Source organism: Neoarius graeffei, chromosome 9 (genome assembly GCF_027579695.1).
Source record: "Neoarius graeffei isolate fNeoGra1 chromosome 9, fNeoGra1.pri, whole genome shotgun sequence".
In the NCBI taxonomy this organism is placed as follows: domain Eukaryota; kingdom Metazoa; phylum Chordata; class Actinopteri; order Siluriformes; family Ariidae; genus Neoarius; species Neoarius graeffei.
The window spans coordinates 86,472,832-86,496,670 of NC_083577.1; the positions used below are offsets into that span (position 1 = coordinate 86,472,832).

Here is a 23,839-nt window from a genome sequence, read left to right on the forward strand (position 1 = left end):
AAATGTAGAAAATTCTAAAGGGTTCACAAACTTTCAAGCACCACTGTATTTTGTGAATTCTTACCTTTATAACTTCATTGTAACTTAAGGTACAAAACACTTAAGTTGTCTACTGGTAGTGTGCATGAGGTAAGAGTTTGGGCTCGAAAACTAATAGTATACCTAGAAGAGTAATTGCAGTAAACTTCAAAACTAAAAAGTGGACTCGATGTATATAACCAGTAACTAACAGTATATTTCCAGTATCCTATGAAGTATGCTTTTGTAAACTAAAGAGTGGACTACAAGTATAGAACTAGTAAACTATTAGTATATAAGTTTACTTGTGGTATACTTACAGTACAAAATAAAAAATACTAGTTGTATACTCAGAGTTTACTTCTCTTAGACTTAAAGTATACTTTTTATAAACTAAAAGTGGGCCAATTTAGTCCCAAGAGGTATTAGATTAGTTTACTTACATGTATACTGTAAGTACATTGATATCAGTATACTTGGTGCACAAAAGTATACTTAAGGAAATACACTTTAACTTTACTTAAAGGTCCCATGGCATGGTGGTTTGTTGATGCTTTAAACGGGCTCGTGGAGGTTTCCGGATGTTATATCCACAGCCTTTCTCGAAATGAACCCTCGGCACGTAGATATAACCTCCTGGGAGAAAGCCCCATTTCAGCGCTTTTCCCAGTGCGTCGTTTTGCTAATGAGAAGCAGGAGGCGGGGAAGGGTAGAGGGTGGGGGCGGGTCTTATCATTAATATTCATGACATGTAAACGTGTTACCTCTGATTGGCTAACAGCACTGTGACGCTACCTCCAGTGGGTCAGAACAAGCGGATGTGGGTGTCTTACTATGGCGAGAGAGAAGGAACAAACCGCGAAGGGAAAAATACCGCGCGCTGACGTCATTAAGGTGCGACGCGAGGAAATAAAATAAATTCAACAAATGTTTGGGTTTTTACTGAACAAACAAACAAATAAAATGAACGAGTGACTTAAAAAAAAGAATGTGGGTGTCTTTGTAAAAACTGTTTTGATTGGCTATTATAACAGAGCATGCTGCATGCTTTTTGGTTTTGTAGCGCAGAGTACCTGGCTAACTGCAGGAAGCGGTTAGCTGCACAGCTAATGTAGCCATTGCAAGGCTAACGTGGCACCGATTTTAAAACACGGCAAAACGACTTAACAGTTATACACTTACTTGTTGGGTGTTTGTGGCTGATGCGGCAGGGATGCTTGGTACGGACCCAGGCTTCAGTGACGGTTGATGTGCAAAACCTGCCCTGTACTGTCCCAAGTTGTGGAAACATTCATCAGTAAAATGCTTCCGACAAACATACACCGTCTTAGGTAGACCCGACGGCGTATTATTGGAGTAAATAAAATTAAGCCACTGCGTCTTCAGGGGCTCTCCCGTCGGCAGTAAAAACAGATTCCTTTCTGTGTTGTCACATCCATGTACAGCGCAACTTCCATGTTTGGTGGCAACTTTTGAGCTGGGCGGGGCAATCCATACAGTGGGTGGGAATCCAGAGGGGGGGCGTGGGGATCATCTCCCTTGCTGACGTAGTAAAGGGAAGAGTTTATCAACGCGCCGTTTTGACGCGCCATTCTCAAATGTTGGGCATAGTTTGGTTTACACATTATGAAATTTCTAGCCACTGGGGTGACTTAAGAAGGTCAGAGGAACTCATTTTAACGTTAAAAAACCTCAGAAAGTGAAAATTTCATGCCATGGGACTTTTAAGTATACTTAATAAAATTAACCTGAAGTATACTTCTTTTTGATAAGGGTGGACAAATAAACTGACCTGACTTGATGTTTGATTGGACACAAAATTCACTGAATAATAAAATGTAAAGTCTAAATACAAAAATGTGTAAAGAAATTTTTTTTTTATTATTATTTTATTATTTTCTGTATACACTCACTGGCAAAGCGCCATCTAGTGGGCTGCAAATTTTTTTTCAAGTTGAAACTAATTTCTACTCGCAGTAGGGTACAAGTGCTGAGTTGCATCCGATGTCACATCTGTCTCATTAAGCTACGGTCACACTACAGCTTGTAATGCTTTGCGATGAGTTATCGATGAAAATGAGGCATTTTGGCGGTGATGCATGGTGTGAGCTAAAAGTTGTGGTCACATAGCAGGTAAACACTTGACTGTTACGCCTTTGCACACTTGCTGGCACAGCTTGAGTGGCCACGCCCACTCACGGAGCGCATTGTGCGTGCACTTGGGACCCGGTCGTTATGGGAAACACCTGATACTGATTTGAGCGCAATCAGCATGCGCAGGTACCAGTACGGATGCTGTTTTCACAGAAACTTTGCAAAGTATCATCATCATCACTGTGACATTCGTTTCTAGCCATGTCTATAACGCTGTTTAAATACTCTGCTTTATGATTCTGCTTTCTGTTTTGTTTTTGTAAATATCACGCCTGCTAATAAACACTGTTCCTGCACTTAGATCCGTCTCCCGCCGTCTATCTTGTAGTGTCCTGATCCTCAGATCTTTAATAAAAAGTTGTTCTCCTCCAGGCTCTTCCAGGTTTTCATCTGTGTGTCCGTGTAGAACGCTGTCTGCAGCACCAGGTAGTTTGAGATGTCGGGGAACTCAACGGATGGATAATTTTCCAACTCGTCGGAAAAAATCCTTCTTTGTTAGCGTGTAAGGATCTAATCTCACTGAGTGGTTTCTGTATCCACTTCTTTTGAGTGAACTTCTGGGTTTTAATAACCTGCTTGTTTGCTGAACACAAACACGGCAATAAGTTCTTGTGTTAATGGACCAGACTCCACTTTTGGATCATTAATCCCTTTTGACTGAGAATGACCTGCATGCATGGATAGTTTGGCTTCTGGCACATCCATACAGTTTTAAATACAATACCTACAATTAAAAACAAAAAAAAAATCCTGGGCTCTCATCTGTAACAGGGAGTGATGTCGCATCCCATTAATACACTTTACAGTAGATTATTAGATTCTAGTAAAATAGATGAGTCAAAATAATTGGGGATCTTTTTTAATGGGTCCCGACTCATTATGAGTGTGAATAGGTGGGCCTCGAAGTAGAAAAAGTTAAGAACCCCTGGTCTAGAGTTTATACAGAATGGTGCGAAAAACAAAAAACACTGAGTGAGCGAGTGAGTGACAGTTCTGTGGGTGGAAAAACCAAACACCTTGTTGATAAGAGAGGGTCAGAGGAAAATGGACAGATTGGTTCGAGCTTTTTTGCCAGGAAGGATATAGTAACTCATAGTGACTCTTTACAACCGTGGTGAGCAGAAAAGCATCTCAGCATGCAACAGCAGAAGATCACATTGGATTCCAATCCTGCAGCCAAAAACCGGGATCTTAGAATCAACGACAAGTTCCTGTTAAAATGGTCGGTGAGTGTATACTGGAGCGTTCACAACGGCAAGAGGCAAACAAGTTCTAAAACACCAATGGCCAGACATTCCCAGCTGCTGTAAGACGTATGATAACCTTGACAGTCATGCGTGCCGTGTACAGTCCAACCCCCTGAAGGTAACAAACTAATATAAAAACACAGTGTGTATCACTCGGAGGAAAGTTAAGACCGGGTGATATCAGTTGACTAAAGGTTACTGGCACCAGAGGTCTAAATCCTTGAGATAAGCTGGTCCCTGTAGGATCCAAGTTGTATTCTTTAGCATTTTCAGCTTTCCCTCAGTGTCAGTGCTAAACCTCATGCACCTCACAGCAAAATTCAGTTTAGGGCGCTCTTTTTTTTTCCCCCTCAAGATAATACATTTCCTCTCAACCTACCATCCAGGAGCTCCTCGAAATCGTCCACGAAGAACTCGCACAGCGGCGGCCGCTTGGGTCTCTTCAGTGTGTTCAAGAGCTGCTGGATTTTAGACGAAACACGACTGTTCACGGGGACACCTTCAGGTGAAAGAGAGAGAGAGAGAGAGACAGAGACAGAAAGAGGGATGGAGGAGATAAAAATGAATGGGATGAGATGAAAAGGTGAAGGGATGCCAGGATGCTTTCACATCACGGCCTTTCAGTTCCATCAAGACAGAACGACCTTAAGAGTCATTCTGACGCTGTGCTCAGTAGATACATGGCTCCACCCACTGGGAGCTCTCAGGCACTCTGATTGGACCAGCTTTGATTAGACTACGCTGCCTGGCAACAACCTGCTACCAAGTGACGGCGTGAGCTTTTTTCCTGAATGGAGAAAGCATCAATATGTCCACTGTATAGGACAAAATACATCAGCGTATGACTAATAAACTGTGATTATAACATTACATTGGATTACATTATCTTATACCTGGTATTACTCTAAAGTATTACATATAATGTAAAATATAATACAAGTGATTTAAAGATATCATTAGTAACGACGAACGGTGTATTAATCTATATTATTATACACACAGGACACTTTTTCCATGGAATAAAAACGTGTTCTATTCCCTTCTAGAGGGTTTATTGATAGCATGCAATATTGTTAGCATATCGCTTATCCTCCGTGTATTACGCCACTCTACACAATGAAGAATGAGCGTGCTAAATTGTTATAATATTGCACGTTGTCAAGACAACACGACGTCACATGTCGGCGCTCATGCGAAGCTCTAATGACAAAACTTTTCTGCTGCGCATGCGCAGGATCATTTCTTTGTCGGCTGGGAAAGAGAGAAGACGAGGCTGATCCAGTGCTACTGCTAGGATTAGTTATGCTACAATTAAGCACGAAATAAATGAACTGAAAACTGAAACCGAAGACGCAGTGAACACCCGAAAGGCTATGAAAACTTCATTAGATATTCTTCGCGTATATTTACAACAGAAAAACATACCAACGGACATCGAAAAACTGGAAAAGAGACACGTCGGAGATGTAAAACTTCCACGCTAGCGAGTGACTGAGACAATTTGTGAACAAACGTCGCTGCCAGGTTCGCCTCGTTAAAAGCGGAAAATTTTGAGAGAATTTTGGCTGCCAGATCGCTCCGGTGTGTGTAGCTGTCGATGTTGATTTTAAAAGTAACTCAGTAAATTACACAGGGAAAATAATAATAATAATAATAATAATAATAATAATGATAATAATATTCGGCTTGACTGCGCTAGCATTGGCCTTCGCTAACACTACACCGGCTGGAAGGTAACTGGACTGCCGTGCTAACAGCACCGAGTCGCGGGTAAGCTAGCATTGGCCTTCGAGAATGTCGATATGAAGAGAGTGTATAATAATAATAATAATAATATTGTCTGGCTTTTTTTTTCGTGGTCTATCAGATATATTCCATTCAGCTACTTGTCTTCGACTCATCAATATCATGCTAGCTGAATGGACTATATCTGATAGACCACTCAACACCAGCTAATATTATTTAAATATAGCATTACCTGTGTGTGTGTGTAATACAGCATAACAGTTAACACTACATATAATGATTTGCAATTAATATATACAGTCAGATCCATAAATATTTGGACACTGACAAAGCCATGGTTATTTTAGCTGTCTACCACGGTATACTGGTGTTGAAATTAAATAATAAAAAATTATTAAATATATTTTATTGCGACTTTGTGTCGACTTTCAGTTTTAATTTGAGGGTATTTACATCCAAATGAAGTGAATATTATCGGAATTACAGCACTTTTTATACAAGTCTGAAGTCTGGAACCCACAGACATCACCAGACGCTAGGTTCCTTCCCTGATGATGAATACAAGTGAACCAGTTCCATTAGCAGCCGTATACACTCGCCGGCCACTTTAATAGGAACTTGTTGTTGATTCTAAGATCCCTGTTCTTGGCTGCAGGAATGGAACCCAATATGGTCTTCTGTTTTCTGTTGCATGCTGAGATGCTTTTCTGCTCACCACGGTTGTAAAGAGTTGCTATGAGTTACTATATCCTTCCTGGCAAAAAAGCTTGCACCATGAATCTGTCCATTTTCCTCTGACCCTCTCTTATCAACAAGGCGTTTGTTTCCACCCACAGAACTGTCACTCGCTCACTCACTCACTCACTCACTCACTCACTCACTCACTCAACTCGATGCTTTTTTCCCCCGCACCATCTGTATAAACTCTAGAGAGTGTTGTGTGTGAAAACCCCAGGAGGAGATCAGCAGTTTCTGAAACACTCAAACCAGCAGTCCATCTGGCTCAAACCGACACCCATACCACAGCGAAAGAAAGAAAGTCACACTTCACTGTGAGATGACAGTTTTTCCCATTCTGATGTTTGAACATCGTGAACATTCACTGAAGCTTTTGATTTGTATCTGCTGGATTTGATGCATCATGCTGCTGTCACGCAAGCGACTGGATGATTAGAGAACTGCATCAAACGGCAGGTGGATGGATGGGTGTTCTTAATGAAGTGGCTGGTGAGTGTACACGCACACCATAAGATGAAGTGGTACACTTCGGATCATGAGCAGCTCCTTCTCTTCTCCATGCTCTTCCCTTCCCATCGTTCTGGTAAAAGTTGGTCTTTTTCCCATCAGTCCAGAGGATGTTGTTACAGAACTTTACTGGATTTTTTTTTTTAAAGCAAAATCTAATATGGTCTTCGTAATTTTGAAGCTTACGGAAGCCGCGAGAGGCCCTTCATATAATCTTTTTTTATTCACCTTGTTAACCCGAGATAACGACATAATTAATTCAGGATCTCGAGAAAACAACACAACTAATTAGAGATCTTGAGAAAACAAAACAATTATTCTGTGATCTTGAGAAAACAAAACAATTATTTCATGATCTCGAGAAAACAGCTGAGATTTCTAGCAGAGCTGCGCCCCCTGTGGGTCAGACAACGAAGACTTAGAAATTGGCGGACATGTAACAGAGCAGAAATGGCTTTTTACGATGCCTTGAGAGAGAGGGGGGCCAGTCTTCTGCGGAGGTGCCGCGGACTAATTTTGAAATTATCCCTTATTAAAAGACTTGATGCAATCTCTCCCTGTGTCAACCCCTGATCAAAATATTGCCTTATTAGGTGATCGATTATTCCAGACATTCTAATGACCAAAGTTGCGTCTATACAGAATGAGAAATAGCCCCAAAGTCAGCATATCACAAGTCTCTTGGCGCACCTGAATGAACCATTTCTCAGCTGTTTACTTGAGATCTCGAAATAACGGTTTTGTGTTTTCAAGATCATGGAATAATTGTTTTGTTTTCTCGAGATCTCGAAATAATGGTTTTGTTTTCTTGAGATCACGGAATAATTGTTTTGTTTTCTCAAGATCTCGAAATAACGGTTTTGTTTTCTCGAGATCACGGAATAATTGTTTTGTTTTCTCGAGATCTCAAAATAACGGTTTTGTTTTCTCGAGATCTCGAAATAACGGTTTTGTTTTCTCGAGATCACGGAATAATTGTTTTGTTTTCTCGAGATCTCAAAATAACGGTTTTGTTTTCTCAAGATCTCGAAATAACGGTTTTGTTTTCTCAAGATCACGGAATAATTGTTTTGTTTTCTCGAGATCTCGAAATAACAGTTTTGTTTTCTCGAAATCTCGAATTAGTTGTGTTGTTTTCTCGAGATCCTGAATTAATTATGTCGTTATCTCGGGATAACAAGGTGAATAAAAAAAAGGATTATATGAAGGGCCTCTCTCAGCTTCCGTAGAAGCTTACCAATGGTTACATTTTTGTGGTAAAGCTTCTGCATTTACTCTGGTGAAGTCTTCTCTTGATTGTTGGCTTTGCCACAGAGACACCTACCTCCTGGGGAGTGTTCCTGATTCTAGTAAAAAAAAAAAAAATTTGATGGGAAAATAATTCTTCCCCAGAGAATTCATTCATTCTTCTGTCTTCCAGGCCTTATGGTGCTCCTGAGCTCACGAGTGTGTTCTTTCTTTGGATCTTTGGACTTCATATTGAGAATTAACACCAACAGATTCCAAATGCAAATGTAACCCTTGAAATCAGCTCAACACCTTTTATATGTTTAAGTGAAATAATGAGGGAATAACACACACACACACACACACACACACGGCCACAGAACAGCTGAACTGTCCGATTACTTTTGGTCCCTTTTATAAAAGGTGCTGTAGTTCGTACACTGTAGATACCTTCAAATTAAAACTTTGAAATTGCTTCATTTCAACTCCAGGTCACTTTGGTTCAACAGCAAAAATAAAAATAACTTCGTCAACGTTTAACTATTTCTGGACCTGACTGTATGGACAATCATAATTTTTTTTTTTTTTACTTCACATTTGTCACTTTTGTGCTGTAGTCAATATTACAGCATCTAGTTCAATACAAATATACATATAAGCAAAGAATCCAATAAAATATATAAGACGAAATATACTGTACAATAATGTTATGTATTCTGAATTTATTATACATACAGGACACTTTTTCCATGGAATAAAAATGTGTTCTATTCCCTTCTAGTGGGTTTATTGAGAGCATGCAGTATTGTAATCATATCGCTTATCCTCCATGTATTACGTCACTCTACCTAATGGAGAAATAGCGTGCGATATTGTTATAATATTGCACGTTGTCAAGACAACACGGTGTCACATGTCAGAGCTCACATCAAGATCCAATGACAAAATTTTCTGTTGCGCACGCACACAATCATTTCTTTGTCGGCTGGGAAAGAGAGAAGACGAGGCTGATCCAGTGTTACTGCTAGGATTAGTAAGCACGAAATAAATAAACTGAAAACTGAAACCGAAGACGCAGTGAACACCCGAAAGGCTACGAAAACTTCATTAGATATTCTTCACGCTTATTTACAAGAGAAAAACATACCAACGGACATCGAAAAACTGGAAAAGAGACACGTCGGAGATGTAAAACTTCCGCGCTAGCGAGAGACTGTGAGAGTTTGTGAACAGACATGGCCGCCAGGTTTGCTTCGTTAAAAGCGGAAGATTTTGAGAGAATTTTGAAAGAGAAAGACGCGTCGAACACCCGAAAGGAATGTGTATGTATCATAATAATAATAATAATAATAATAATAATGGCTTTTTTCGTGGTCTATAAGATATATTCCATTCAGCTACTCGTCTTCGACTCGTTCAAAATCATGATAGATGAATGGATCTGATAGACCACTCAACACCAGTCAATATTATTTAAACATTTAATATCGAATAACTATTGGAAATAACTATTGATGGCTTGATAATGCTTCAGACAGTCACAATGACACAGAGTTAACAACTCAAGACGACAAAAAAAGTGAAACGAAGAAAAATGATGAATCACTGAAGACTGCAGTGACGGGATGAATCCACAGAGAGTTTGTGTGTGTGTGTGTGTGTGTGTGTGTGTGTGTGTGTGTGTGTGTGTGTGTGTGTGGGGTGAGCTGTCTGGAGTGTGGTGTGTACGTGCTGTGAAGTGGATGTATATATTTATAGCTCAGGGTGAAAAGAAACACAGCTGCGGTGTCGACCGCATCCCCATTGCTTTATGTTCCACACACACCCCCACACACACAAGAACAGAAATCAAACTATATCTTTTGGCTTTCATTTATACACCTAGTTCATCTCAAAGAAATTACAAATAAAAGGTGTTAAATGTCAATCCCAGCACGGAGAAAACACCAAGGTCACAGAACAGACTACAATGCTCGTAGTATGGTGAGTCTATATTTATACTTCAGCATTGTAATTAAACTGAACATTTAATAACTCACGACAAAATGCATTAATAGGCTACCATGCGTGGGAATGCTTTAATTAAAATCAGCACGAAAAGAACAAGCCATACCCATAACAACCACCCTACACCCAGGCATCTGATGAAGTGTAGCGTATGTGTGAATGTACATCGCATAAAATGAGACCCTGCTGCTGGGAGAACGCTCGGAGCTCCTTCACTGCAAGTCGATTGGCTGCGATGTGTGCGCGTGTCAGAGAGAGGTGAAGGCTGTTGCTGTGGCGATAATGCAGGGACTCACCGTCAGCCGTGTCCATAGCGCTGCTGGTGTGTGTGTGCGTGTATCCGCGGGGAAGACCTCTCACCGAGGCGACCTGTGAACGCTCAGACAGCCCGGTCACATCCGGAGGAGCACAGTGGTTATCTGTCAGAGGTCAAAGGAGAATAAAATCACAATATAGTACATCGCACAATATACAATATACACCATCGAGTACTGTATTACATATTATTATGCATACAGGAGACTTTTTGACGTTGTGCTGAACACCCGAAAGGCTACCAGAACTTCATTATATATTCTTCATGCATATTTACAAGAGAAAAACATAGCAACAGACATCGAAAAACTGGAAAAGAGACACGTCAGAGACATACAACTTCTGCACTAGTGAGTGGCTGAGAGTTTGTAAACAAACATGGCCTCCAGGTTCGCTACATTAAAAACGGAAGATTGTGAGAGAATTTTGGCTGCCAGGTCGCTCCGTTGTGTAGTCAGTAAATTACACAGGGAAATGAATACTTAAGCCTGAGTGAAAAAATACTGTGGTGAGCGTGCAGCGTGGAAGAAGAGTCTGGAGACAGAAATCTTAGTTTCTCAGTCGTTAGTCTGTGTTACTGATGAACACTACACTGGCTGGAAGGTTACCTCACTGCGGCACGAACAGCACTGAGTTGCGGGTAAGCTAACGTTGGCTTTCGAGAATGCTGATATGAAGAGAGTGTGTATGTATAATAATAATAATAATAATAATAATATTGGTTGGCTTTTTTTCATGGTCTATCAGATACTGTACACTACCGTTCAAAAGTTTAGGGTCACCCAGACAATTTTGTGTTTTCCATGAAAAGTCACACTTTTATTTCCCACCATAAGTTGTAAAATGAATAGAAAATATAGTCAAGACATTTTTCTGGCCATTTTGAGCATTTAATCGACCCCACAAATGTGATGCTCCAGAAACTCAATCTGCTCAAAGGAAGGTCAGTTTTATAGCTTCTCTAAAGAGCTCAACTGTTTTCAGCTGTGCTAACATGATTGTACAAGGGTTTTCTAATCATCCATTAGCCTTCTGAGGCAATGAGCAAACACATTGTACCATTAGAACACTGGAGTGAGAGTTGCTGGAAATGGGCCTCTATACACCTATGGAGATATTGCACCAAAAACCAGACATTTGCAGCTAGAATAGTCATTTACCACATTAGCAATGTATAGAGTGGATTTCTGATTAGTTTAAAGTGATCTTCATTGAAAAGAACAGTGCTTTTCTTTCAAAAATAAGGACATTTCAAAGTGACCCCGAACTTTTAAACGGTAGTGTGTATTCCATTCAGCTTCTCATCTTCAACTCGTTCAGTATCATGCTAACTGAATGAAATATATCTGACAGACCATGAAAAAAAGACGGACAATATTATTTAAACAGTTAGAACAGAGGCTGCAACAGAAACAAGAGAAACAGGTGTAACAGTCTTTTTCTCATATCTCAAAAAAAAAAAAAAGGACCTGTGAAAGTGAGGCGGCCTTTCGATTTCATAAAATCAGTGAAATTTAGTTCCGTCTGAAATGTGGTCATTATGATATATATTTATTTCTGTAATATCTCACAAAATATCAGGCCATTCTGTGGCTGGGAAGTTATTTAATTTGAGGGGATTAAAGCAAATAATGTGCATGAAATCGCTCGCTTGGCGCAGTCAAGCAGACAGAGGAAGTCCGTGTGCGCATGCGCAGGTTTACCTTCTTCTTCTTCTTTTGGGTTTTACGGCAGCTGGCATCCACAGTGTTGCATTACTGCCATCTACAGGTTTCCCTTTGAGCGTGCACTGACAGTTCCATCATTCTGTCGCTAAACGAACAGCTGATCACACCGAGGTGCTCGCTGAGCGCCCATATTTATTAGTTTGGTCCTGCGTTTCCTTTCCTTCGTATAGAACATAACGTCTTTTCTTCTCGCTTTCTTTCCGTTACTGTAGTCGGTCTTTCATGTTTCATTCGCACACTCACATCCTCCATTTTCTCTCCTGTTTCAAATTTGTATCCCACAATGCCTTGCGTGAACGGGGAAAGCCCACCACGTGATGCATGATGTAGTATCTTGTATTGGGTCATGGTGAAGCAGGAAAAAATAGCGGAGAATTTAGGACCACGTGGAGATAAGTTCATTAATTGTTCTATTTTTTAAAAAATAATAATAAAATTGGAAGTCTGTGATTCAAATTCAGTAGCTTTCGGTCACTAAACAAAAATAATTGGGTGTCAGGAACATTCTTTTTTATGACCTACACTTGGAAAATTTGAAAGGCAGTCCAGATTTAAATGTTAAATGATTCAAAATTATACCATTATTGCATTTTTACTTTCTTTTTTTTTAATACTTTGTATGCCCAGCTTTATTTTTGATGACAGACTCGATCCTCCTCAGTGTGGAGGATAGCAGTGTTGGAGAAATTTCTGGAGAGATGTTCAGCCATTCTTCAGAGATGATTTCGCTGGATGGGGTTGGGTTGCTCTTGCTCTCTACCTTTCTCTTTCAAATAACCCAAAAGTGTTCTATTGGATTCAAGTCAGGCGACATGCTTGGTCAGGTCATAATTTTCACACCGAGGTGCTCGCTGAGTGCCGATATTTATTAGTTTGGTCCTGTGTTTCCTTTCCTTCGTATATAACATCTTTTCTTCTCGCTTTCTTTCCGTTACTGTAGTCGGTCTGTCACGTTTCATTCGCACACTCACGTCCTCCATTTTTCTCTCCTGTTTCAAATTTGTATCCCACAATGCCTTGCGTGAACGGGGAAAGCCCACTACGTGATGCATGATGTAGGATCTTGAATTGGGTTATGGTGAAGCAGGAAAAAATAGCGGAGGATTTAGGGCCACGCGGAGATAAATTCTTTAATTGTTCTATTAAAAAAAAACTAATATAAAATTGGAAGTCTGTGATTCGAATTCAGTAGCTTTTGGTCACTAAACAAAAATAATTAGGTGTCGGGGAAAATTATTTTTATGACCTACACTTGAAAAATCTGAAAGGCAGTCTCGCTTTATCTCCCAGCTGTTTTCCTTATGATGCTGCATGAGTGTGTCCCTGAGATAACTGATCCAGGAGTTAAAGTAGGACCACAACCAATATTGAGTTTCATTTATTACTGTTCACTGTTCCTTATTTCGATATTTATACTTTACACATAGAAATGATGCATTTCATTATTCCACTGTCAGAAATGGGGTACAGTAGGAGTCCAGTTTTGAACAATAATGCAGATTATGACAATCTTTCACCAACAGCAATGCTTGATTAGACCCCATTTATCCATAAAACATTAACTACCTGATTCCCACCCCTCCCCCAACATTATTGGCTGTCTTTGACTCCTGATTCGTCCATTCAACTCGAATAAGCAGGAAGTGATTCAGTCTGACAATCTGTTTTTTGGGGCTGATTCTATTCACTGTTATAAAATCAGTGCATGGAATAGAAAGTCTATTTTCTGTATTATGTGACATTTCAATCATAAAAACATACATTTTTAATCGTCCCAATGTTCTTGTCAACTCTGTTAACTCTGTTATAAAACCGCATAAAACCCGCAAAGACTTAATAATACGCATAACACCTGCACCGATGTCACTTCCTCTGGTGGGAAACTTCAGAAAGGCAGTGAGGGAGAGAGTGTTATGTTTCTTCTGTCATTAATTTGAACAAAATGCTGAGGATTTTACACCAACAGGAGATTAATTATTCGTCAAATCTGTTATCGGGATATTGGAGCGAATCTCTCACTCATTTGTTTTAAACAATAATATGATTAAAATGCATAAAATTCTGTATTTATACATGCCGTGTGGTCGCTAGTTTGAGGTTTAGCATGTGGAGTTAAGACACAAGATGGTGGGAAACGTCAACTCTGTTGTCGCCGATCCTGCTGACGGATTGCACAGTTTAACGACAACAGAGTTGACGACGACTAAGAAAGTCAGCACTTGAAACATTCCCGCAATTACAGAACGGACCGTGTACAGCTCCATATGTGTTATTTAATTATTAGATTACATTAGATTAGATTTGATTAGATAAAACTTTATTGATCTCTTTGGGCGGTTCCCTCAGGGAACTTAAGATTCCAATAGCATCATTACAGGATAAACAGAGAATAGAAATAGAGAAAACTTCTACAACCCCGATTCCAAAAAAGTTGGGACAAAGTACAAATTGTAAATAAAAACGGAATGCAATGATGTGGAAGTTTCAAAATTCCATATTTTATTCAGAATAGAACATAGATGAAATATCAAATGTTTAAACTGAGAAAATGTATCATTTAAAGAGAAAAATTAGGTGATTTTAAATTTCATGACAACAACACATCTCAAAAAAGTTGGGACAAGGCCATGTTTACCACTGTGAGACATCCCCTTTTCTCTTTACAACAGTCTGTAAACGTCTGGGGACTGAGGAGACAAGTTGCTCAAGTTTAGGGATAGGAATGTTAACCCATTCTTGTCTAATGGAGGATTCTAGTTGCTCAACTGTCTTAGGTCTTTTTTGTCGTATCTTCCGTTTTATGATGCGCCAGATGTTTTCTATGGGTGAAAGATCTGGACTGCAGGCTGGCCAGTTCAGTACCCGGACCCTTCTTCTACGCAGCCATGATGCTGTAATTGATGCAGTATGTGGTTTGGCATTGTCATGTTGGAAAATGCAAGGTCTTCCCTGAAAGAGACGTCGTCTGGATGGGAGCATATGTTGCTCTAGAACCTGGATATACCTTTCAGCATTGATGGTGTCTTTCCAGATGTGTAAGCTGCCCATGCCACACACACTAATGCAACCCCATACCATCAGAGATGCAGGCTTCTGAACTGAGCGCTGATAACAACTCGGGTCGTCCTTCTCCTCTTTAGTCCAAATGACACAGCGTCCCTGATTTCCATAAAGAACTTCAAATTTTGATTCGTCTGACCACAGAACAGTTTTCCACTTTGCCACAGTCCATTTTAAATGAGCCTTGGCCCAGAGAAGACGTCTGCGCTTCCGGATCATGTTTAGATACGGCTTCTTCTTTGAACTATAGAGTTTTAGCTGGCAACGGCGGATGGCACGGTGAATTGTGTTCACAGATAATGTTCTCTGGAAATATTCCTGATCCCATTTTGTGATTTCCAATACAGAAGCATGCCTGTATGTGATGCAGTGCCATCTAAGGGCCCGAAGATCACGGGCACCCAGTATGGTTTTCCGGCCTTGACCCTTACGCACAGAGATTCTTCCAGATTCTCTGAATCTTTTGATGATATTATGCACTGTAGATGATGATATGTTCAAACTCTTTGCAATTTTACACTGTCGAACTCCTTTCTGATATTGCTCCACTATTTGTCGGCGCAGAATTAGGGGGATTGGTGATCCTCTTCCCATCTTTACTTCTGAGAGCCGCTGCCACTCCAAGATGCTCTTTTTATACCCAGTCATGTTAATGACCTATTGCCAATTGACCTAATGAGTTGCAATTTGGTCCTCCAGCTGTTCCTTTTTTGTACCTTTAACTTTTCCAGCCTCTTATTGCCCCTGTCCCAACTTTTTTGAGATGTGTTGCTGTCATGAAATTTCAAATGAGCCAATATTTGGCATGAAATTTCAAAATGTCTCATTTTCGACATTTGATATGTTGTCTATGTTCTATTATGAATACAATATCAGTTTTTGAGATTTGTAAATTATTGCATTCCGTTTTTATTTACAATTTGTACTTTGTCCCAACTTTTTTGGAATCGGGGTTGTAGATAAATTAAAATAAATTATTTACATATACAAATATAAAAAGAATAAAGATATGGGGAAGGGGGGGAAGTGGGGGCGGCGGCAGGAGAGATATTGCACTTTATATTGCACATTGTCCGGTATTGCTTATTGTCAGGCTAGGCTACTGCTCCTTCCCGTCCTCCGTCCTCCTGTTCCCCCTCCTCCCCCCCAGAGAGGAGTTATACAGTCTGATGGTGTGAGGGACAAAGGAGTTTTTGAGTCTGTTCGTCCTGCACTTGGGAAGGAGCATTCTGTCACTGAACAGGCTCCTCTGGTTGCTGATGACGGTGTGCAGAGGGTGACTGGCATCGTCCATGATGTTCAACAGTTTGTCCATAGACCTCTTCTCTGCCACCGTCACCAGAGAGTCCAGCTTCATGCCGACCACAGAGCCGGCCCGCCTGATCAGTTTGTCCATCCTGGATGTGCTGCCCCCCCCAGCACACCACGGTGTAAAACAGGAAATATGCACTGCTTTAATGTGGCCCATAAAATATAGTATAATGTAACTCATTCTTCAGGTTCTTCTACTATACGGCGTTTTGGAATATTTTTCACTAGACACACGGAAAATGGTGTAGAATATCATTACACAAGTATACAAATTTGAAACAGCTTATAGCTCTATAAATAGAAACTTTGGGAGGCTGAAGCTGAAGGTGCCACTGAGTAAAACTCTGACGATTGATAGCCTTCGCATACACACAGGAAAAAAGGAATACACAGCTTGTCAAAAGCAGCTGGAAATTTTCAGAAAACTGTCAGGAAGCTATCAAAATGAGGTGCAATTAAAAAAAAAAAGGCTATGGAGGAGGAAAGAGCTCCCTCCTTTACTTTAGCAGGAGACTGGAACAAGCCAGCAGTGAGTGTTGGAGGTGATAAGCTCCACAGCTTAACAGATAAGTCAACTCCAAGCACCGAGGTGCGAAAGAGACACACGCCAGAGGCATGATTCACTTTTCAGACTTAAGACCTTATTGCAAAGGAAGTCTGGTAAACTAAAAGGTATTGACACAAAATACTGCAGTTACTATGGAGACAGATTGCAATGGAAATGATATAAAGTGTATTAGGAGGTATGGAGGGTGTATGTTAGGATGTATACAGGGTGTAATGGGATATACAGGGTGTATTTTAGGAGGTACACGGGTTGTGGACAGGATTAGATTTGTTGCATTGAGGGAATACTGAGTGTAGGAGAAATGAAGGGGGTAGGATCGGAGGTCTGCGGGTTTGTAGGGGATACAAGCTGTGTAGTGTAGAAGGTGTTATGGGGTACATAGTTAAATAATATTGGCTGGTGTTGAGTGGTCTATCAGATATATTCCAGTCAGCTAGCATGATATTGAATGAGTCGAAGATGAGTAGCTGAATGGAATATATCTGATAGACCACGAAAAAAAGCCAGCCAATATTATTATCTCATCTCATTATCTGTAGCCGCTTTATCCTGTTCTACAGGGTCGCAGGCAAGCTGGAGCCTATCCCAGCTGACTACGGGCGAAAGGCGGGGTACACCCTGGACAAGTCGCCAGGTCATCACAGGGCTGACACATAGACACAGACAACCATTCACACTCACATTCACACCTATGGTCAATTTAGAGTCACCAGTTAACCTAACCTGCATGTCTTTGGACTGTGGGGGAAACCGGAGCACCCGGAGGAAACCCACGCGGACACGGGGAGAACATGCAAACTCCGCACAGAAAGGCCCTCGCCGGCCACGGGGCTCAAACCCGGACCTTCTTGCTGTGAGGCAACAGCGCTAACCACTACACCACCGTGCCGCCCATAAGATAAGATAAGACCTTAACTGTCCCACAATGGGGAAATTTCCTGTTTGCAGCAGCACAGTGGATAGCAGCAGAAGAGGACATATCAAGCCACACAAGTAAAAAAAACATACGCGGGTAAGTCAAAAAGTTCTAAGACAAACTGAAAAAAATCTTTATTCATGAAAATAACAAAGCTATTTCTCTACATATCCTCCATTTAAGTCTAAACACTTCTGCAAGCGGTGTTTCCATCGCAGAATTCCTTCTTTGTAGAATTCTGGGAGATGTCTTCACACCTTTTGAAATTATAACATCTGTCTAAGAACTTTTTGACTTACCCTTGTATATTATACCTAAGATAAATACTAAATGAAAGGAATTATGAAATAGATGAAACACACTTATTGCACATATCAGGTGGTCATAACTGCAAAAGATAAAAGAAAAAAGAACAGAAAACAATGCAACAACTGTTGACAGACATACAGATGTGAGTCTACTGTGAGCAGTGCTGGTTGCACAGTCTAACAGCTGCAGGAAGGAATGACCTGTGGTAATGCTCCTTCACACACTTAGGGTGGAGCAACCTCCTGCTGAAGGAGATCTGCAGTCCAGTGAGTAAGTCCTGGAGGGGGTGGAACTCGTTCTCCATCATAGATGACAGCTTAGCCATCATCCTCCTCCCACCCACTACCTCCAGTGGCTCCAGGGGGCATCCCAGCACAGAGCTGGCCCTGCTGATCAGTTTGTCCAGTCTCTTCCTGTCAGCTGTGAAGATGCTGCTCTCCCAGCAAACCACGCCATGAAAGATGGTTGATGCCACCACCGTGTCAAAAAAGGTCTTCAGGAGTGCCCTCCACAGCAGATACAGCCTGCTCTGACCTTTCCTGTACAGTGCTGTAGTGTTATCAGTCCAGTCCAGTTTGTTGTTCAGGTGAACACCCAGGTACTTATAAGATGTCACCAGCTCAACGTCCTTCCCCTGGATGCTCACTGGTGTTGGGGGGGAGTGAGAGTACCTGTGAAAATCCACCACCAGCTCCTTAGTTTTCCCAGCGTTGATCTGGAGGTTATTTTGCTGGCATCAGTCCACAAAGTCCTGCAACATTCCTCTGTACTTCCTGTACAGGAGTCCCCATCTGTGACAAGGTTCATGATAGCAGAGTCGTCAGAGAACTTCTGCAGGTGACAGGTGGGTGAATTATAGGAGAAGTCTGCAGCGTAGAGAGTGAACAGGAACGGGGCCAGAACCGTTCCCTGCGGGGCCCCCGTGCTGCAGACAACTGTGTCCGACACACAGTCCCGTGTCCTCACATACCGTGGACGGTCAGTGAGGTAGTCCACAATCCACGATGTGAGGTGGTGGTCTACTCCTGCATGCTCCAGCTTGTCCCCCAAAAGTGCGGGCTGGATGGTGTTGAAAGCACTGGAGAAATCAAAAAATTTTATTCTTGCAGAACTTCCAGGCTTTTCCAGGTGAGACGGAGCTCGGTGAAGGAGGAAGATGATGGCATCGTCCACCCCAATGCCTGGCTGGTAGGCGAACTGCAGCAGGTCCATGGACGGGCTCACCATGGGGCACAGATGGACCAGGACCAGCCGCTCCAGGGTCTACTTAGTTACTTTTAAAATCATCATTGAGAGCTACACACAACGGAGCGACCTGGCAGCCAAAATTCTCTCTAAATCTTCCACTTTTTATGAAGCAGACCTGGCGGCCATATTTGCTAACAAACTGCCACAATCGCTCACTTGCTAGCGTGGATGTTTTACATCTCCGACGTGGATCTTTTCCAGTTTTTCGATGTCTGTTTGTATGTTTTCTCTTGTAAGTATGAGTGAAGAATGGCACGGTGGAGGCACGGTGGTGTAGTGGTTAGCACGGTCGCCTCACAGCAAGAAGGTTCTGGGTTCGAACCCAGCGGCTGGCGAGGGCCTTCCTGTGTGGAGTTTGCATGTTCTCCCCGTGTCTGGGTGGGTTTCCTCTGGGTGCTCTGGTTTCCCCCACAATCCAAAGACATGCAGTTAGGTTGACGTGAGGCGGCCTTGGGCTGAGGTGCCCTTGAGCGAGGTACCGAACCCCTGACTGCTCCCCGGGCGCTCTGGGCTGCCCACTGCTCTGGGTGTGTGCATGGGTTCACTGCTTCAGATGGGTTAAATGCAGAGGATGAATTTCACTGTGCTTGAAATGTGCATGTGACGAATAAAGGTTTCTTCTTTCTTCTTAGAATATCTAATGAAGTTTTTGTAGCCTTTCGGGTGTTCAGCGCATCTTTCTCGGTGAAGAAACAAATGCTTCTGTGCATGCGCAGGAGAAAGTTTCTCATTGGATATTCACATCAGCTCTGATGTGTGACGTCATGTTGTCTTGAATATTGAACCATGCAATGTCATAAACCATATTCAACATTCATTATCCATTGGGTAGAGTGGCGTAATACACGTAGGATAAGCGATATGCTAACAATACCGCATGCTATCGAACCAAAAGAATGAAACCCACTAGAAGGGAATAGAAGACGTTTTATTCCATGAAAAAGTGTCCTGTATGTATAACATTTCCCGAAATTTCACTCCGATTACGTCACTTCCACTGTTTTCCCGCTGACTAGACGCACGATGTGAAAACGGTGAACCGGTTCAAAGTTAAAATTCTTTTGATTAACTTTATATCTTCACACAACCGTGGAATATCCTTGATATATGGTGTTATATATGGTGCTAGGGTTTAGTGTAAGCCGTATACAGGATACTACGGGGCATTTAGGGTGTAATATAGGGATTAGTACAGGATGTAGGGTTATTAAGTTACAGTATGGGCTGTATCTGGGTATAAGAGGTAATACCAGTGCAAGGTAGGGACATACGGGATGTTAAAGGATATTTAGGGTGTAGTGTAGGTGGCGTCTAAGGTATTAGAGAATACACAGGGTATAGCAGTATAGCAGTTGGGGTACTAACCAAGCTGTGTGTGAGCCATGACGTCAGCCAGAACAGTAGCAGCTGTGGCAGAGTTTGAGGCGGAGTTAGTGCTGTGCTGGCTCCGCCCACCTGGGTATGATGAAGTGGAGGAGGCGGAGGAGGAAGTGGATGAGCAGTGGTGATGGATGACGCGGTTGAACCAGTGTTCCACATTTGGATTTGGTGCCTGGAACGGTGATGATGACGCCATCCGTCCTTCATCCTCTGATGCTGAGGATGTGTCTGTGAGAAGTGAGAGAGACAGCATCAGCACACACACACACACACACACACACAAGATCTGATGAAATCTACCAACTTATAATGCAGTTAAATTAGTTCTGGGCATCCCAGTGTATGCATATTTTAGTGTTTTCTAGTCAAACACCAGTGATCAAAGTGCTGTATTGGACACCCCACAGCCTACAGTGAGAGTCACAGCACCACCATGGGCTTTGAACAGGAGAAGGATCCCAGTAATTTCATCAGATTTGTACAGCATCTTTAATCAGTTATCTAACATGGCCATCAATATTGTAGCAGTCCTCGGCAGATCTGCAGTGTGGCCCTGATTTACCCAGCAACCTTCATCAGATACAGTAGAATAAGAACACGTTTTTGTTTTAAATAGGTTAACATTATGTTGACACTGTATTATGTCTATAGAATGGATCTGTGCTCCTCGTAAAGCTTAAACATCAAGTGATTCAATCTCAAAAAGGCTATTTAGAAAAAGAAAAGTGTAGTGAAATGGGTGCAGCCTTTTTATGTAGCCTATTTCCATCTGTCCATCCATCCATTGCCCATCCATCCACCCACCCAACCTTCCATCCATCCACCCATCCATCTGTCCATCTGCCCAACCTTCCATCCATCCACTCACTCACCCACCCATCCTTCCACTCATCCATCCATCTGCCCATCCACCCAACCTTCCATCCATCTGTCCATCCACCCACTCACCCACCCACCCATCCTTCCACCCGCCCAACCTTCCATCCATCCATATGCCCATCCACCCATCCTTCCACTCATCCATATGCCCATCCACCCATCTGTCCATCCATCCATCCATCCATCCAACCACTAACCCACAAATCCTTCCAATCATCCACTCATCCTTCCACCCTTCTATCCATCTACCTGCTCATCCATCCATCCATCTGCCCAACCTTCCATCCATCCACTCAACCTCCCATCCATCCACTCACTCTCTCACCCATCCATCCATCCATCCATCCATCCATCCTCTCACTCACCCACCCATCCTTCCATCCATCCATCCATCCATCCATCCATCCATCCATCCACCCACCCATCCATCCTTCCACCCTTCTATCATCCATCGACTCATCTGCCCATCCATCCATCTGCTCAACCTCCCATCCAGCCATCCATCCATCTACCCATTCACCCACCCATCCTTCCACCCTTCTATCCATCCATCCATCAACTCATCTGCCCATCCATCCATCCATCCATCCACTCACCCACCCATCCTTCCTTCCACTCATCCTTCCACTCATCCATCTGCCCAACCTTCCATCCATCCATCCATATGCCCATCCATCCACCCACCCATCCATTCACCCACCCATCTGCCCATCCATCCATCCTTCCACCCACTCACCCAACCAACCTTCCATCCATCCATCCATCCATCCATCCATCTACCGTATGTATCTAAAATATTGAAGATGGGGGTTTCCTAAAGAACAAACCATGAGAAAACTTTCAAAACTTTTATGTTAATACATAACATATTCCATACTAATACTGTGAGACAGTCTCTTTATGCGTAGCTGCACGTGTGTCCTTGGTCCACAGGTTTCATACACACCCAGTCACCGCTACCTGTGGTCTACCTGTGGGCTGTGTTTCAAACATATGACCTTCTAACAAACTTTCTTCAACTCCTCAGCACTTTAAGACACTTTTTATGAGGTTCAAAAGAGGTGTCCAAGAGTGTGTTAATGTGATCTGGATGTATATTACAGCTTAAACTCCTGTTTTAGTGTGTGCCATAGTGTGTAATAGTGTGTTGCTAGCCATGTTGATTAGATTAGATTAGATTAGATTAAATAGAACTTTATTGATCCCTTTGGGAGGGTTCCCTCAGGGAAATTAAAAATCGGTAATGTTGGTTCTGTACATTATTTGTTCACAAGCTTCTAATCTTCTGTTCTGTGTTGCACAATGGAGTGAGTTTGGGCAAAAAGTGGCCTCACATTTCCTTTGATCAAAAATACAAAACTTTTCTTGTGCTACATTTGTTCTTTTTTCTCAGTCTGAACATGTGGCAGCCTCGGCACGGTTTCAAGGAATGTTTCATTAAAGTTAAATAAAACCAACCCAAGAACAGTAGGTGTGATGATGATATCAGAAAATATACCATATAGGATTTTCTAATTGGTCTAACGATGTTATGATGTGTCACAAAACTGCTAACGTTAATTAGCATTAGCGTTAACGTAACGATACCAACCTGAAGCAGCAGTTATAATCAGTCTCGATCTCATTAGAGAAACCAGGCATGAACTTGTTCGTGACAGAAGAATGCCTTGTGTAATTTGAAGCAACCTTAAACATCGGTGCTACAGAGAAAAAGCTTCTGAAAGAACACACTGCTGAATATTTACCACACTTCACTTACTCTTCTTATTTTCATTCGACTTTTCATTAATATATACACAAGGGCACATACAAATGATAAACAAAGGAAACTTTCCCTCATAATTTGAGACGTGTTCAGTGTCTGAAATTTGCTTCTCAAATGTGCACCGAAGCTACAAGGCTAAACGTAGCTCATACATGATAAATCCTCCGCAGAACATTTTGTGGTGGATGTCACAGTTACTTTTCAGAAAATGTGGAAACAGGTTGTTGCTAAAACCCGTGATATGGAACGGGATGTGACATATATTATAGCTCGGGCAGTGACCTCCCCGCGATACAGGACGGGATGGGATGGACCCATGACATACGGGATGGGACGGGACAGGACAGGACACATACTTTATTGTCCGTGATGGGATATAATTTGTTAATTAATAAATAATTCATTGAAAAATTCTTGTGTTGACTTGTCATTTCTTCTTCTCATGTCATACTCATGTAATCTATGAGTCATCCTGCCATTGTAATACCGGGACGTGAAGACCAAAGAAGAAATAAATATTAACACATACACCCTAATTTGGCGGCACGGGTGCTCCGGTTTCCCCCACAGTCCAAAGACATGCAGGTTAGGTTAACTGGTGACTCTAAATTGAGCGTAGGTGTGAATGTGAGTGTGAATGGTTGTCTGTGTCTATGTGTCAGCCCTGTGATGACCTGGCGACTTGTCCAGGGTGTACCCCGCCTTTCGCCCGTAGTC

At 41.9% G+C, this 23,839-nt stretch overlaps 1 protein-coding gene across 4 annotated transcripts in view; it reads right to left on the bottom strand.

The window, feature by feature from the left end:
- The window catches only part of dip2a (disco-interacting protein 2 homolog A), a 333,910-nt gene that overhangs the window by 87,822 nt on the left and 222,249 nt on the right, over nt 1–23,839 (bottom strand). For 3 of the 4 annotated variants that reach the window (XR_009655398.1, XM_060930429.1, XM_060930428.1), the window contains exons 5-7: nt 20,464–20,706; nt 9,941–10,063; nt 3,799–3,918 (exon numbers count right to left, since the gene is read on the bottom strand). Coding sequence is in view for 3 of the 4 variants with exons in the window: in XM_060930429.1 (XP_060786412.1) it covers nt 3,799–3,918; nt 9,941–10,063; nt 20,464–20,706 (486 nt within the window). In the remaining variant the exon portion in view is untranslated. The remainder of the gene's footprint in view (nt 1–3,798; nt 3,919–9,940; nt 10,064–20,463; nt 20,707–23,839) is intronic. The other variant, XM_060930430.1, reaches the window with a different exon arrangement.